At 34.5% G+C, this 18068-nt stretch overlaps 1 protein-coding gene across 1 annotated transcript in view; it reads left to right on the top strand.

Moving 5' to 3' along the window:
• MetRS-m (Methionyl-tRNA synthetase, mitochondrial) overlaps nucleotides 1–18068 on the top strand; it is a 96462-nt gene that overhangs the window by 24817 nt on the left and 53577 nt on the right. Inside the window, exon 5 of the mRNA XM_072523430.1 lies at nucleotides 10269–10480. Coding sequence (XP_072379531.1) covers nucleotides 10269–10480 — 212 coding nt within the window. The remainder of the gene's footprint in view (nucleotides 1–10268; nucleotides 10481–18068) is intronic.

The raw sequence follows: 18068 nt of genomic DNA, 5'->3' as shown, positions 1-18068 counted from the left end.
AGATGTCTCAGCCTGTACCTGAAAATAAGTTCTTAAATTAGCAATTTGTTTATCCAATTGCTCACCTATATCCATAAGTCCTCTTCCCCCTTGATACCGCGGTAATGTTGTTCTCTCTACTGCACTGCGTGGGTGATGTTTTTGCGCCTTTGTGAGAAGTGTTCTTACTTTCCGCTGAAGATCCTCTATATCTGTTTTTGACCACTTTATAATACCAAATGAGTAGCTCAGCGCGGAACAAGCGTACGTATTTAATGCCTTAAACAAATTTTTACTATTAAGATATGACCGATTTAGTTGTCTTACTCTTCGTACGAACTCCGAAGTTAGTTCAGTTTTCATTTGTTTATGGTCAATTTTCCGCGCTTGTTTTACTCCGAGATATTTGTATATATCATTTTCACCCATTGCCTCGATGTTTTGGCCATCTTGCATATCGAAACCTCCGGGCTGAATCTTTCCTCTGACTATATTTAGTATACGGCACTTGTCTAGTCCAAAATTCATACTGATATCATTTGAGAAATTTTCTACAGTTTTTAGCATCTCATCTAGGTGGTTTCGAGTGGAAGCCATTAGTTTTAAATCATCCATATACAACAGATGATTAAGCTTCGCTACAACAGTGTTGTTATTTTTGATGCTAAAACCTGAGTCAGTAGAGTTCAGCAGCTGAGATAGTGGGTTCATTGCTAGGCAGAACCAAAGTGGACTCAACGAGTCCCCCTGGAAAAGCCCCCGGTTAATAGGGATATTTTCAGTTTCGATATTAATTTCACCCGGTATTTGAAGGTGAATTTTAGTCTTCCACTCTGCCATTATATTCTTCAAAAAGGTCACGAGATTATCATCGACTTTATATATTTTCAATATATCTATAAGCCATTCATGCGGCACTGAATCAAAAGCCTTCTTGTAGTCAATGAAGGCAGTAAAAAGGTTTCTTTTTTTGGTGTATGCCTGGTTAGAAATGACTGAGTCGATAATAAGTTGTTCTTTGCAGCCCATGGAGCCCTTAGCGCATCCTTTCTGTTGAGGCTCTATGATATTGTTCAGAGCACAATGTTGGTAGATACGCCGGGCCACACAGGATGTGACCAATTTGTACAAAGTTGGAAGACAAGTAATTGGGCGGTACTTTGCTGGATCTTGGGTATTACTTTGATCCTTCGGTATTAGATAAGTGGTTCCCTGAGTAAGAAATGATGGTATTTCCTGTGAATTAGAAATAATATTATTAATAAATACTGTTAAAAGCTCATGAACACTCCAAAACTTCTTTAGCCAGAAGTTTTGAACTCCGTCTGGTCCAGGAGATTTCCAGTTATGAAGCTCTTTGATAATGTTCGAGACTTCTTCAGTGGTGAAAGGTTCATAAGGAATATTACTGTAGTGTTGACAGTTGTTCGTCGTTTGTTCAATCCATCCAGCATTGTTATTATGAGTAGCTGGCGTCGAAAGTTGGTTTCCCCAAAACTCATGAATTTCTTCTTGGCCTGGGGTAGGATTTATTATTTGCATTTTCTACAGTGGAATTAAGTTTCCTATAGAAAGCCTTCTCTGCGTGCTCAAAAAGTATGTTGTCGCATTTCCGGTGGTTACTAACCTTGTACCTCCTCAGGCGGCCTGAGTAAACAGATAGTTTTTGTTTTAATGTGTCCAGGCATTGTTGAGGTGTGTTGTTTTCTGGATCATGTCGTGAGTGTCTTAGAGTGTTAAACAATATTTCTTCAGCTCTTTTGATGATTTTTCTACTTCTTACTCCTCTTATGTATTCTGTTATTTGTCCAATGTCCCTACGCAGTAATTCAATCTTCCCCAGCAGTCGTTTTTCCCAGGGTGCTATTCTGTTACCAGTCCTTCCGATGTTGGTACCCCGTCGTGTTCTGATCTTAATGCCCATAACATTAGCAATTGCTGTTGCTGCACAGTAAATCAGCATATGCAAATATTCTAATGTGTGGGCTTCTGTGATATAATTGGGTAGGACTTCAGTATTCACAATTTGTAACAGCGCTCCTAGTTTCTTAGAAGAGTTTATTTTTGGTAGCGGTGGTCTGCTAAGTGGGTTTGTTCCACTAAACTCTTGTACAGCGCGTGCCATCTCGTTTACCAGACTATCGTGCAACTCGTTATTGTCCTGCTGTGTATTATTAGGTTGAGTTTCTTGTACGAGAAGCTCAGAAATCCGCTCGTTGGGGACTTCATTAGGGACTTGGTCTGCAACTTGCTCTTGGTTATGGATCTCCCGTTCAATTTCGCTTCTGATAATGTCGCGTCTAGTCTCTGGGATAAGATTGTTTCTTAAAATTACCCGGTATTGGTCTGCTACTCTTTGTTCAGATACTTGAATTTCTGGGTATTCCCTGCAAAATTCGGCATACAGTTGTTGTCGATAGCCGATCGTTTCTTGACCGAGGTTTGTCACCTTATAATAAAAGCGCAAAATATTTTCGTTTATGGACACAGTCCATTTCATGCGCTGCCTCGGTCGTCCCGCTTGAGTGAGCGCCGGCTGATGTTCCAGCGCAGCACCTTCAGCGGGTGGAGCTCTTGTTGTTGTTTGGCTCATTTGTGGTTCTTCTTGTTGTTGGGCTGTAGCTGATTGTATGACAGGGGCCCGCCTCCTCAACACCCTGCCACCGACGTCCCGCATGCTGTCACGTCCTGCGCCGGCTCCAGACGTGCCCTGGCGATCCCCAGGCAGCGACCCTAAACATAAATCATTAATCTCCATTTTCATGGGTGTGCATTTTATACCTACTGCCAGGTGTCAGTTTTTGTTCCACGGCAGGTATCCCTGCTACCCTCTGGGTATCGGTTCTAAGAATACCCAGAGAGCATCCCCCATTCGCAGGGGGCCGCGCCTGATAGAAGAACTGACAAAAACTCCCACAGGTTATTATTATTAGTTAGTTATTATTATTATTATTATTATTATTATTATTATTATTATTATTATTATTATTATTATTATTATATTACAAATAAGGGCAGAGGAGCGAGCTCCTATTATGCCCAAAAATCAAAAATAAAAAACATCCTTATAAAACTAATACCAATTATAAAGTTAAGTAAACATAAACAATTAAGTATATCATACAAAAGTTGAATGGAGAGACAATAAATAAATAAATAAATAATGCTGTCCAAGAAAAAAAAATCCTATAAATAAAATAAACCACTATTAAGTTTATTTTTAAAGATGTTAACACTAGTTGCCGATATGGTGTCTTGATCCAAATTGTTCCAGATATTAAAGATTCTATTTGGCAAGAAGTTCACCCTGGACCTTGCAGTAGTTTGTTCCCTTTTTAATTTGTATCGATGGCCTCTTAATCTTTCGTCTTGATTCAAAGTGAATATGGTGCTTAGGTTCCCAAAATTATGTTTTAAAATACGGAAGGACATAATTAGATCACCTCGAAGACGTCGCTGCTCGAATGTCGTAAGATGAGCCATGGATAATATAATATATTAATATTACGTCGGTCAATTTTTACCGGGCCTAACCATGACATTGACGACTCTAATGAATTTTCCATTTTACATTTCGGTAATAATAACCTTCAAAAGCATATTGTCAAAATTTCATGACATTCGGATAATTTTTTACCGAGTTAAAGTGTTTGAAGTGACGCTACTTTTGTGATTTCCATAAAAATGGATTCAAATCAATTTTGTATGTTGATTTATCACTGTTATTTGATGGAAAATGATGAAAAATACCTCACAAACTCAGCAATAGCTCAAAAAGTGTTACCGATACTATTCTTCATCGATTACAACCATTAAACTTGATTCAGTTATTCCCGAAAACATCGAAACAATGCTAAAAATGATTATGGAAAACCGCAAAGCAAACTTGTAAGGAATAGCCGACAATCTAAAGTTAACATAGGTCATTTTGGTCAAATGGGATAGTGATATTGTTCTGAAGCTATTTTCTTGTGGCATTTTAAATTAATTACTATTTAAATGGGAATAAGCCACAATTAAAGGTTAAAATATGTTTATTGACGTTTCAATTTCCACTTCGGAAATCGTTCTCAAAATACAAACATTAGTAAAATTAATAAAATGGGATAGTGATGCGCAAAATATGATGCTCTCTACTAGCGTCACTAGACTCCCCTACTTAATTCCGACTCTCACCTCCACGTTGTGAACTCCAGTCACCTGAACAACCCTGTGGAAGATTGTTGTTATCAACAGATTCTTATTCAATTTTGAATTTTGTAAACAAATAATAGGCATTTGAAATATGCCTAAGAAACTCTGAATTTAAACTTTTACAATACAAACGATCTAAAATGTTTAAAACTGCTTCTTTTCATTCCACCTAATGCCATTTTCGTGAAAGCATTTTCCGTGACGTAAGATTGTTTGTAATGTTAAAGTTTAAATTCTGCGCTTTTTAGACATATCAAATTGATACAAATTTTAATTAAAAAATTTATTTCGCGCATGTAGCTGACATTCAAAATCGCCGGTCGCTTCAAGCATTGTTTCTGAGAGAACGGTTTATTCTAGAGAAAAAGTGCTAATAAACATTTTTGTTTAAAATTATCTCGGGCTACATTTCTTGTTTGAATCATTTTTTACGGCGTACACATTCTTGGTAAATCAATGTTTTCCGGTTTCCCCCTAACGAAGGGAGGTTTTAGAGGGACGGCCATGGATAGGAGTGGCAAACTTTTTTGAATCTTTTTTGTGGTCCCAAAATTGATATTCACAGCAAAAGTCAGCTTGTTCGTATTGTTTTTAGAGGTCAAATCTCTGACGACTGGATTATATTTTAAATTCGTATTAAAATATGTTTCCTTATTTAATTGTGTGTTTATACTTTCCCAGGCGTAAATATTTCGCCAATTAACAACTCAGTTTCTGGTTAAAACTGCTTTTATATGTAAAAAGTGTTTTATGTAGAAATGTTAGGTAATTATGTTTTTTTGGTTAATTAGTAACTGCAAAAACTCAAGTCTAGCAGAATAGTCTCTATGAAGTAAATTTTGCACAGGTATACAGAAGACTTAAGTTAATAATTTTGGGACTCTCTATATGATATTTCTGCTGAAATGAACCTATCTTCCCAATTGCTTATACTTACAAAATATCTTACGTCTGCTGCCTTCGCTTTGATCAATTAATTAATTCGGTTACAATTAACCGAATTGATATTCGATCTTATTTAATTACATAGTTTACTGGTGTATCTTCTTTCGACATGAATAGTTTCAGACTTATAATTATTTCATATGAGTGGGAACTTCTTTTGCTTAAATTATATATATATATATATATATATATATATATATATATATATATATATATATATATATATTATATATGTATATATATATATATTATATATGTATATATATATTATATATGTATATATATATTATATATGTATATATATATGTATATATATATATATATATATATATATATATATATATATATATATATATATATATATATAACTTACCGTAATTTTCATGCAAATCACTTTTACTAATGTCATTTTAAAGGGTTTTATAAGATCTTTAAAATCGCTTTTATATATGTTCTCCATGAAAGACTTACCGTTTTTCCGCAGCCATAACTTTGTTAGTATGGTTTATGGTAATAACGAGTACGTGATCTGACGTACACTTAACGTGACATAACACACGCCTCCACCAAAAAATGGGATCAATGGTCAAAATGATGAGGCCCTTTGTGGGCCTCATCACTGTGGCTCATCATCATTTGTGGGATTAACAAATATTTTTTTTAATGTGGTTTCCTTGAATTGATGATGATTCTTAAATTAGCGTCTTTTGTAAATTACATTCAAAATCTCCTCTTCCTTCATTGTTGTTTTTTTCGATTATTATTTTTTAAGTTTGGAGTTAAACTGTCGGCTTGTTCGTTATTCTCAAAATTGCCTTCTAGACTGTTTGCACTGACCTGACTGTTGTTTCTAATGAAATCTATATTCAGTTTGTTAGAAGATCGCTGTTGTTTTATTCGTAAGCTTTAATTTTAATTCGGCCAACAACAACAGACTGTGGTCAGGTGGAACATTGTCACTAGGAAAAGTTTTTACAGATTTTACTGCATTTCTGTCAATTTGGTTTCTTACGATATTACGAGGGATTTTTGCTGGAGATTTCAACGTATATAATCTCCGTTAGGTAGTCTGCAAAAGGTATTAATTATACATAGATTAAATTTTTTGCAATAATCTGCGAAATAATCTTTCCGTTCATTTCTATCGCCCAGTCCAAATCTTAAATAATGTTACTTTATCTGCCTTTTCCTATCTTAGTATTAAGGTCACTCATCAGAATGGTGAGATCTTTAGTCTTGAGAACAGTTTTTACACCTACATAGTTAAAAAGTTGAAGAACTTTTAAAGTTCTTCCGCTGTCCGTGCATACACTTTTATAGACGCAGAATAGACGCACTATACAAATCTAAACGATCAAACATTCTTTAGATTCTTAATTTGATCCAATGTAGTGGGAATAAAAAAATGCGAAAGTTACAGCAATTTTTATCATCTACCTGAAATGATTATGATATGTTATATTTTACTTCCGATAGTTTTCGCGAACTAATTATTTTGATCTATAAATTTTGGTTGATATTTTTGCTTCTACTATTTTAAGTTCTAAATCACGATATCTAAACACCGATCACTTTTCCTATGATTTTGATAATAATTATAACAGCAACAAGCTCCTTCTCATTCCATAATTTGACATGTAGGAAGTACAAAAATGTAAGGGTAAATGCGTACATAATAGTCATTCACTGGATTTTGTGTGCCTTTGGTCCAGATTGTTTTCAAGCTATTTGTATTTAAAACAATAGCGCATGGTTTGTACTCAATTAAACTTGAGTATGAACCAATCAACAAGTGGATGTATTCAAAACATGCCCTTTATTTCCTGTTACACATTGAAATGTCGACCTTTAGATATTTATTTTAGGCTCGACACAACTACCGTTCGTCTATTACACGCTTGCCGGACCTCACTTTATCTTGCGAAATAAAAGCCTTTACCTCTCTATAATCGAAATCCACTGTTTATTTTCGTTAATATTATTGTGAACGGTATGTGGACAATTTGGACTTTTGGTTTTTCTTTTGCTCTTTCCGTTTTTATCTACAGTGGGATCCAACACAGTGTTTTTTTAACAATAACAATAAATTTAAGTTATAAATATAATCTGTAAGTTGTGAAGGGCGTTACAGAATTGTCAAAATGAAGCATAATTAAATTGTGTACATTAAAAAAATCAAGTAAATAGTTGAGAAGTCTCTCGATAAACCTCGTGACAAGTAGCTCTATTAGACCGGTAAAACACAAGTTTAATCTAAATAAAAATATATTCAAATATATGTCAAAAATAAAATTAACTTGTATAAATATAATATCTACAATAAAAATAAAAAGACGAACCCTAATAAATAAAATCCGCTGTTGATACTTTCGAAAAATAAATACTAGCCCTATTCAGATGGGTGAGCCAAAGGACTATATTTTGGTCAATACTCAAAAACCGGGGAATAATTAATCACTACGGCTGACTTGATCACTACTCGACAAAGGAAGTGATCGATCAATACTCGATCGAAGATGGAAAACAGAAAGGACGGTGGGTGGCCTTAGATCAATATTCAAAATACTGGGGTAGCTGCTCTTACCAGCGCGCATCGATGGTAGTAGAGAAGGTGATTTCATCGTTATAACCCCTTCTATTTATGAAAAAAAATATAGCATAAATTTTTTTAAGGCGTGAAGATTAGTTATTACCCAACCGATCTATGATCTTTATCGGTTGGGTGATAACTCATTTTGTAAACCGGTCCTAGAAGACTCTCAAGTAAATTTTCACCTTTGTAGATCTTGGGAATAGTCTTATTAAATTAATTTAGATCTTGGGAATAGTCTTATTAAATTAATTTAGACAGTACGCCAATGCTTTTCTACAGAAATGGTTGAATGGTTACATTTTTTCTACTGGTTGCACCTGTGGTGGTTTATACTGAATGCATTTTCCACAGTTTTGAACATTGTGTACTATTTGTTTAAACATCTTAGGACAGTAGTATTTTTGAGCTATTCGGCAAACGGTTTTCGCAATTCCTAAATGACCTAAATAAGAACCGAATAGTTCCTATTTTAAATTTTTTCAATTTTTCAGTTAAAATTCAAGTTCTTGTTCTAAAGTAAAATTCACGGGCTTCCGATTAGCTGGCCCATCTTCTACTTCCATTATGTCCTCTTGCACTGGGTCCACAATCACTTGTTTATTTATACGACTCAACAAATTTTTCATCTTTTGTCGCATTGCATTCTTTTTCGGCATGGGGAAATAACCCAGATTGTTTAGCCATTCGTCATACTTTTTTTTCTGTTTTGTACCTACACTAATTTACCTGTAATTTCAGAGAGGCGCTGATTCTGCTCGGCAATAAGGCTAGAGTCCTGACTATTTAGTTTGTATAAGACAAATTTTATGGTTGTGTCGGCCGTTATCAACGTGATGAGCTTGCCAACTTTCACCATAACGGCTGCGGTTGTGATACCAGTAGGGTCGGATTCAATCATTAAACCAAAAATTTTCAATCGTTCTGCCAGTAATTCAATGCAGTGTTCGGCAGTGCACGAGATGTGAATCCACTCGTCGAAGCTCAACGAAAATCTTTGTCCTTTTTGATTTAAATTAGCAAATTCTTTTATAAGATTTGGTTGGACTTTCTCTACATACCTGTAAATTATCGCTCTTATCGTGTTCGGAGAAGTTGGGAATCGGAATCTACTTTTTGGGAATAACCGTATCAAGTAGGGTGAGGTACAAAATGAACTCAAGCTAAAACCATCTTCGCAAACTATCCTAGTAACCATACTTTCCATAGAATTTTCTCTTTCAAAGTAGGAATCAATAGTCTTCTTCGACTTTTGCTCGGAACTACTTCCTGATTTTCTCCATTGACGAGGTTGCTTTGGTGGCATTGACCATAACGCATGCCATTGGCAAGAACTAACGTTGACATTGATACAGGGTATCTTGTTAGATGGCCTCTTGAAGTCTGTTGTTACACTTCGTACCTCATCCAGTTTTGTGAAAAATTACCACAATTTTTTTTGTCATCTGTGAAAAGAAAAAAAAAAACAGCTGTGAAATAAGATGTAGGTATAACTCGTTTAGATAAAGAAACAATCTGTAAATGGTGACGGCTATCTGAGCGTGAGCATAAGTGAGAAAACAAGAACGCCTGGTATATGTGTGAGTCTTAGTCTTAAGGTGAGCGAAAAGCATGACCACCGGCAGCCATTTATAGACTATTTCTTTATCTAGATGAATTATATTTGTTGAACGTTTTGATTGAAAAAAAAACAAACAAAAATCAACAAACATTACCTTCGTCCTGTGGTAAAAGGTCGCACTCATACTGTGATAAGATCGGTGCTGATAGTTAGATCGGCGTTCCTTATTAAATTAACTTTCACAAATCAAATACCATAATGTTGTAATCATAAATTATGCTAAATTATTAGATATTTAGTCAACTTACTTACCATTCAGTTTCCAAACAACATACACGGCAGTACGGCAGATTGATAAAGACACTTATTAGGCGCGAAAAAACACTTTTACCGATGAGAGCAGAAAGTAAATTAAAAAATAGACAAATAGAAGAGGTTTAAGAGTCAAAGGGTAGGCGTAGGCGGTGCAGTCGACGCGACGTTGCAGTTCAATCGCACTTGTGGCACGTGCTACCTGCTAGCGCGATATAATGTCAAGTTGTAAATTCACGGCTTTGAATAAAGAGGCTAATACAGTAACTTATTTCGAATTTGACACGTTTGCGGATCCATGCTTCTGGATTCAGCATAATTTACTAGATCCAGCATGTAAAAAAAGCGCTGGATCCAGCTGGATTGCTGGATGCTGGGTCCAGCAATTGCAATCTCTATTCTGGAGAGAATTACTAAATAGTCCGCGAATGCCAAACATTGATGTTTTTTTGTTATATATGTTACCTGATCTGTTAATATTTACCTCTTTTATTACTATTTTCTACTACATTAAATAACAAAGATGACAACGGATTTTTTGTTGTACTCCTTCTCCCACTTCACATTTTTCTGTTAGTTTATTATTTACCTTCACTTTATTTACAGAACATGATTCATACAAAAGTAAGATTTCTAATTTTTAATTAAATAGTGTATAAATATTGTCTTAAAGTTAGTTTTTTTTAGATTCCATGGTATTTACTGGCCCGCGTTTCTTCTAGCAGCAAAATTAGACCTACCTAAAACAATACTTTGTCATTCTCATTGGACTGTGGATGGAGAAAAGATGTCAAAATCTAAAGGAAATGTAGTATGTCCGTTCCAAAGTGCGAAAACTTATTCAAGTGACGGTATGCGGTACTTTTTACTTCGAGAAGGTGTAGCTCATAGTGACGGAAGTAAGTTTGTTCACAATCTCTTTTTAATTTATTCACATATATAAATTTTTTTGATTATACATGATTTTATTATAAGATTCCATTTTAAGGAAAAGTATGTCGTAAGAGTTGGATACATAGCGTGGCTGCTATATTGTGCTATATTTTATTTTTTACTTTTCTTTCTCTCTCCTTTTTTAGAACATTTATCTCCTTCTTAGTAATAGCTAGCTGCTTACAATAGAACCAAAATACGAAGCACTAGCAGATTTCAAATTACAGCACAGCTGTATTTTGAAATCTGCTAGTGAAATCAAAACCGCCACGCGCCGTGCTGTTTATATGAATAGTTTCATTGTAGAAGCGATTCGCGACGTTGACAAGTTTGTGTAAAATCTCAATTTTTAATAATTGGCTCAACGAAAAGCAGCTGCTCAGAATGACAGATAATTTGATAAATAATCCAATAAAAGAATAATAAATAATCTGCGATTTTTTATGTTTTATTTGCAGAAGTTTCTATCTGTAGCATCAAAAATATTATATAAGAGAGTCGCGAAATTAAAGCAGGAAATATATACGGTTTTGTCCTAATAAGAGACGGACACAATCTTCAAAAATAAAATATCAAACATTGGAACAAGGTCTGTTATGTCGGAAGATTATTAATTTTCATATAAGTAAAAAACAAGTATTTACTGTAACATGGCGAATGGACATTGCTATCGAAGCCAATAATCCTCAAACACACACAGAAGCAGCCACTGTAAATAAGTGTGTGTGTGTGTTTGTGTTTTATTGGCACTGGTTTTAACAACCAACTGGTCAGTCAATTTGTTTTGAGTTCTCTCTTTACACAAGATAGGGTTAGTATTTACATTTAAAACTATTGTATTGTATTGACAGTTAAGACATGGAATGTTAGAAACCTACTTACTAGTTTACTCTGTTTTTGCTGTTTTGTTTTTGTATCTTTTTTTTTTTTTTTTTATTTATTTTTTTTATTACTACGCTAAGAAATAAACCCGATTCGACACCGCGGAGGTTTAGATCTTCTCAGTAACTTTTTTTAATTTTATTTTTTTTATTTTGTTCTCCATTTTTTTTTATTCTTTATCATTTTTTTATTGTTTTTGTTTGTCAGACCTCTAATTTTAAGCAATTAATATGACTATATAAAATTTTGTATACATCTAGATTTTTTGACTCTAAAAGATGTGTTAGATTAGAAGGTAATTGAACATTAACTTGAACTAGCTTGGTAAAAAAAATTGATATTTCAATAAAATGTAAAGGACATTCTAACAACATATGTTGTAGATCAGCTAGCTCCGCACATACACATTCATGATTATTTTTCAGTCCTAATTTTCTTTTGTAGACTGGAGTCATACAATGATTGCTTCTTATTCTACAAATAGTTTTGATGAAGCCTCTGTTGGAAATTTGTCTAAACCATGTCTTGACGGAAAGTGTGGGTTGGATTCTTTTATAACATTTGCCTTTGTTTAAATTGTTGTAGTGTCCCTGCCATTTTGTCCGTTTGAGAGACCTGATTACAGATATTAAATCTCCCAAAGGAAGTTGATAGGTTTGCAGAGTGGATTCTTTCATTGTTGCTTTTTTAGCCAGATCATCTACTATTTCATTGTTTTTTTTATAACAATATGTGCTTTTATCCAGCACAATATGATATTTTTGCCTGATTTCAAAGCTTCACTGTTCAGTGCTATGATGTCACTGATGATATAATTTTCTACAAGATTATGTAAATTATATTTCAGTTTATGTACAATGCTTTTGCAGTCTGTAAATATAACATAGTTAAGTTCTTTTTGATTCATACATATTGTGTAGGCTTCTTTGACTGCTATGAGTTCAGTTGTGAAAGTTGTCATTTTGTTGGGTAATCTGTTGTTTATCTTCATACTTTTTTGGGGGTAGAATATAGCATATCCAACTTTGCCGTCCATTTTTGAACCATCTGTATATAATTTTTGATTACTCCCCCAATGATGTTGTACATACTGAAGGTGGTCTATTTTAGTAAGAAAATCTGTGGCAAGAATATTACTTAAATGGCAGTTAAATGGAGATAAATAATATTCATTATTTTAATTTTCGAGATTAAGTTTGTTCCATTTGATATATGTCGTCAATGTAACTAGAAACGTTGAGAAAACTTTCCACAACTAAAAGCTGTTTCTTTTTTTCCCAGTAATGATGAGTTAGGTATGTAGTGGTTAGTTCTACAATTTTATTCAACAACAGTTTATCGTTCACTGCCACTTTAACTATAAATTTCTCACTTAAGAATTCTCTGCGTAATGAAAGTGGAGGTTCATTAAGCTAACATACCATGACCAATATGGGAGTACTACGAAGATAACCAGTGGTTAACCTAAGTGCTTTATTTTTTATACTTTCGATTTTTTGGAGTACAGCGTTTGATGCTGAGCCATAAAATATAGATCCGTGATCTAGGATCGATCTCATTAAATTTCTGTATAGTAATATTAGGATGTTTGGCTCAGCTCCCCAGTTACTGACACTTACAGTCTTGATGGTATTTATTGCGTTTTCCGTTCTTCGTAATATATAATTTGTGTGTTCTTTCCAATTTAATTTTGAGTCTAAGAATACGCCAAGAAATTTTATTGAAGTTTTATAATGAATTTTATAATTATCAAATTGTAGGTGGTTTGGAGGAGAATATGGTTTTCTGGTGAAAGTAAGAATGGTCGATTTACTCTCCGAGATTGTTAAATTCTTATCCGTCGCATCCGTCGCCCATTTTTTTTATAATATTCAATCCTGATTTAAGGCACTTATTACATTTATCTATTGACTTATTTTAACCACTGATCGATTAATATCCAAATTAATGATATTCCATGTTACAGTTTCAAGTATTCCTATTTCCAACATTTTTGCATATAGAATATGGAGATTAACATTGTCATAAGCCCCTTTTATATCTGAAACAAAGCATTAACTGCTTTCTTATAAGTAAAGGAACTATAAATGTCTATCAATAAGTGACTGAGGCTTTCTTGTGTGGATTTACCTTTTCTAAAACCAAACTGAATTTTTGGTAATAGGTCGTTCTTTTCTAACCAAAATTCCAGACGAGCCACTGTAAATAAAATTCATAAAAGAATTTTTGAAGAATTCGATTATACTGGAGGCTAAGAAAGTATGCGTTTGGAAATTCGGAATCTTGGATTCCTTTGAAGAAAAAAAAAACAGCAAATAATAAAAACTTTTAATGAACATGTTATAGGATACCTACGATTACAGTATTTATGACATATTAAACAATTTATAAACCAAAAACGATTTATTGTGTTTACTGATGTAACGTATTTACTTTTAAGCCATAGTCGCAGTAACAGTTTGACTGATGGAACGAACACGGGGCTTAAAAAATCCATCTCTAAGTCAACATTGTGGGTGTAGAAAACGAAGCAGGTTTTGTTGATGGATCTTATGTGAGATGGAAATCCCCAAACAAAATCGGGTGATTACTATGTTCATATGAACTTTGTGAACTACAAAAAGTGATTAGAAGAAAAATTGTTAAGTAATCTACTTCCCAACAGTGTCATCGTAATGTACAATGCATCCTGTCATAATACCCAAGAGGATAAAGCACCACCATCTATTATTGTGCAGTTTTATGAGATCTTACTTTTTTTTGCATTCGTTTTATATTGTAACGTTTGTAATAATAAAACGGGCGGTTCTAATTTATATAAACTATTTATTGAAAGTTTATAGTACGATGTTCTCTTATCAACTAACTAAAACTAACAACAGCGCTCCTTAAATACGGAAATCGTTATTTACTAGAATAATCTGGAATAGTCCACCTCTATTCTCGCTTGCATGAATGCCTTGATCTGTAAGCCGGTCAATACATCTTGAAGATTCTCGAACACGCATCATCGTTCTGAGAGATGCAACCGTTATATGGGGTACGTCGAAATTAGTTTGTTCGTTACACTACTCTCCTCTTAGATCTGGGCGTCCCGATCAGCAACTCTATATGTAGGCCCAGGATGGCGGAATCTACAAGACTCTTAAGCTCTGCATAAACCCCTGATAAAGAAATAACAGTCTACTGTCTTTAAAGAACACGATCTCTTCGGGTTAATGCAACAGACAGTAATTCGTACGCTGGTTTCTCGGAAGATCACTTCAAGCATGCTTCTGACAATCTTCATATCCAGATTTTATAGTGCATGGCCTATCTTTGGTAAGGCCAAATTCTTGATGTCATAATTGCACACGGTTTTCTTCAAATTACGAGTAGTTACAACACGCCATATATCCTCGTAGCTTGCCCTGTCTGTATAAGACTTCCTTGTCACCATGTACAGCAAAGATCGAGGGCCATCTTCTAATCGCAGTACTCTTCCAACTTAAGGACGAGACTCCTTTAGTCATCTTCAGGTTTTGGGCAACACAGTGGGCTAGAGAGACGTTTTCCGGAACACTAAATAAATCCTGATGAACTTCTGTGGTCACACCGAATCTAGCACTCTTTCTTTCTGAGTAATTTGACATAAAGTCCTTAAAGCTTGGTCGTCGGTCATCTTTAATCTTATGTAAAAGGGTTCGTGCTTCTTCTGTTTTATTTGAATTAGCATAAGGTGCAAGAGGATTTTTTGCGAACAACTTTTGCTTTACCTTTTGGCAACTTCTTAATTCAGCATATTACGTCATTTATTATCTTTTTAATTTCATACGGACCTTTCCATTGTTTTTGCAGTTTAGGAGACAAGCCTTCACGACGTGGATTATAAAGCCAGACAAGATCACCTACTTCAAAGCTTTCATTCTTGCATCAAGAATCATATTGATCTCTCATTCTGTCACTGGTTAACTGGATGTGTTGTCGAGCAAGTTCATGAATGTTGTTCATTCTTAACTTTAGGCTGCCGACATATTCTTCACTTGCAACATATTCTTCTGAAGGTCTGCAGCTAAACTCTAGGTCGCAGGGCAAACGAAATCTACGACCCAACATCAGGCAGGTTGGAGTCTGGCCTGTAGTTTCATTCACGGCCGAGCGGTAGGCCATTAGGAATAAATGAATGTGCTGGTCCCAATCTCTTTAATGTTCAGTTACAACTTTTGACAGGTGTCGACCATTCTATCTGATTGAGGAGGTCTTATTGACACCAATCAATATACAAACGTTTTGGAAGAAAGGTTGACTGGAAGTTTCGCCTTTGGTCGAAGTGGATCTCTAGGAGAACATCAAATCGACTGAAGAATTCTTTAACAAGTACCTCTGCAACGGTAGCAGCTTATTGATTTGATATCGCATAGGCCTCAGTCCATTTCGTAAAATAATCCATAGCTACCAGGATATATTTATTTCCATCATCCGTTTTTGGAAATGGACCTGCAATGTCGATTGCTTCTCTTTCCATAGGAGTATCAACATTATACTGTTTCATGGGTGCCCTATTTTTACCAACTGGACCATTATTGGTTGCACACAGTTCACATTTCCGACACCATCTTCTTACACCATCTTTACAGTTCACCCAATAGAACCGTTCTCGAACCTTTTGCAGAGTCTTTGTAATACCAAAGTGTCCACCCGATAAACCGTCATGCAACTGACGCAATACTTCTGACACTTTACTTTTAGGTATAATCAACTGAATCTTAGATTCTGTATCATCATCGTTTTTAAAAGTTCTATACATAAGATTATCTTTTAGTGCCAAGCAATTCCATTGGCTCTATTAGGACTTGACTTCTGGACTACATGCACTAAGGTCTTGCCAAGAAGATCTCTCACCTCCACGCATTCAATCCAATACTCTTTTTATTCACGGATCAACTGCTGGGGCGTCTTGTAGCTGTTGAGGCTGCCATTGATCATTAATGACGGTGGTATATCTCACAGGGCAAAGTCGTTCCTCTAATTTACGACAGTGATTACAATTAGCACTGCTCTTGACAGAGTATCAGCATTTGAATGAATTTTTCCAGCCCAGTGTTCGATCTGTTTTGGCTTTCTGACTGTTGTATTATTTTCTTACGTCGCCACCATTCCAACATCTGTGCTCGCGTCTCTTCGGCATCATATTACCAACTATTTTCCGTACGATTTCCTCCAGACGTTTATCGTTTTCTTCGTCACTTTCTTCAGAGCTTGACTTGCTGTTTAGTGTTCCAAGGCAATGACGAGAGCTTCATCTAAAACTTTTAGTCTTGCTGGTCGTAACCCGCGCAACCCATTGACGAAGGAATGTCTCGTCGTTTTATCTAGCTTTTTTAATAATTTGATACGTTTCATCGAATCTTTTGGAAACATTTTTCGAAGTTATCGTCGAATCATCTAGAAACATGTTCGAATTTTCCATTAATTATTTACGATAAATTTATTTATTATATAAATATATTTATTTCTGTTGACTGAAACTGGAATGTCTCTGAGTCATCTCCATTCTTGTTCAGAATATCCAATTGTTCTTGAAGGATCTTCTTGGACCCGCTACAGTCTTCATGGCGTTCTTCTAGTTACTCACGCAACTATTTCACTGAAAGTTCTACTAGCAGTATCTTTGGTCAGGCGAACACATACCTTTCAAATATTATTTTTAACAAAAATCACTTGCGCGGATGTTCGCAAGACGCTGACGAACAATACTTTTCAAAAGTTCAAAAGTCACTGTTTAATTTATTTTTAAATTAATAAATTACCTCACACCGTTACACCACTGTAACGTTTTTAACAATAAAACAAGCGTTTCTAATTTATATAAACCATTTATTTAAAGTTTACAGTACGATATTGTCTTTTCAACTAACTAAAACTAAAAGCAGCGCTCCTTAAAGACGGAAATTCTTATTTACTAGAATAATCTGGAATAGTTCACCTCTATTCTCGCTTGAATGAACGCCTGGATCTGTAAGCCGGTCAATAGATCTTGAAGATTCTCGAACACACATCATCGTTCAGAGAGATGCAACTGCTATATGAGGTACATCGAAATCAGATTGTTTACAATATTATTTTCTTCTGTTTCAAGTGTATTGTCACCTTATAAACGACACATTTTTCGCAATTTTCACTATATATTGGATATTCCAAGTTATCGTTTACATGCAATATAGGATTTACTTGAAAAGGTTAATTAATCAAAAACTGTTTTGATTGACATTTGAATACCCTTCTAAAGACGTTATAAAAATTTCATTTAATTTTACTGCCTTTTCGAAACTAATCCAAAGTTTTTTTATCAAACTATTTCCGTGTTGCTTAATTAATTTTTATTTTAAATGTATTTACCCCACTAAAAAGTTTTTATGTGTTAATACCAAAAATATCAAAAAATAAAACATTATTTCTAATATTCTTTAAAACTCCCGGATTGCTACCGCCGCTGTGACGAAAAGCATTAAAACTTTTTTACGAGTATTTCAGAAACCGCAATAACATTTGTTACAAAACATTATTGACAGTTTTTGGTATAATAAAAATTGAAACTTTTTGTTTTTGTTGTTTATAATCAATAAGTTTTAGTTAAATATTTTTTTTATAATTATATTTATTTACAATCTACATCATTACAGAGTATTAATT

This window comes from Diabrotica undecimpunctata, chromosome 2 (genome assembly GCF_040954645.1).
Source record: "Diabrotica undecimpunctata isolate CICGRU chromosome 2, icDiaUnde3, whole genome shotgun sequence".
In the NCBI taxonomy this organism is placed as follows: Eukaryota; Metazoa; Arthropoda; class Insecta; order Coleoptera; family Chrysomelidae; genus Diabrotica; species Diabrotica undecimpunctata.
The sequence above is the reverse complement of the archived record's forward strand: the minus strand, read 5'-3'. Positions and strand labels throughout refer to the sequence as shown.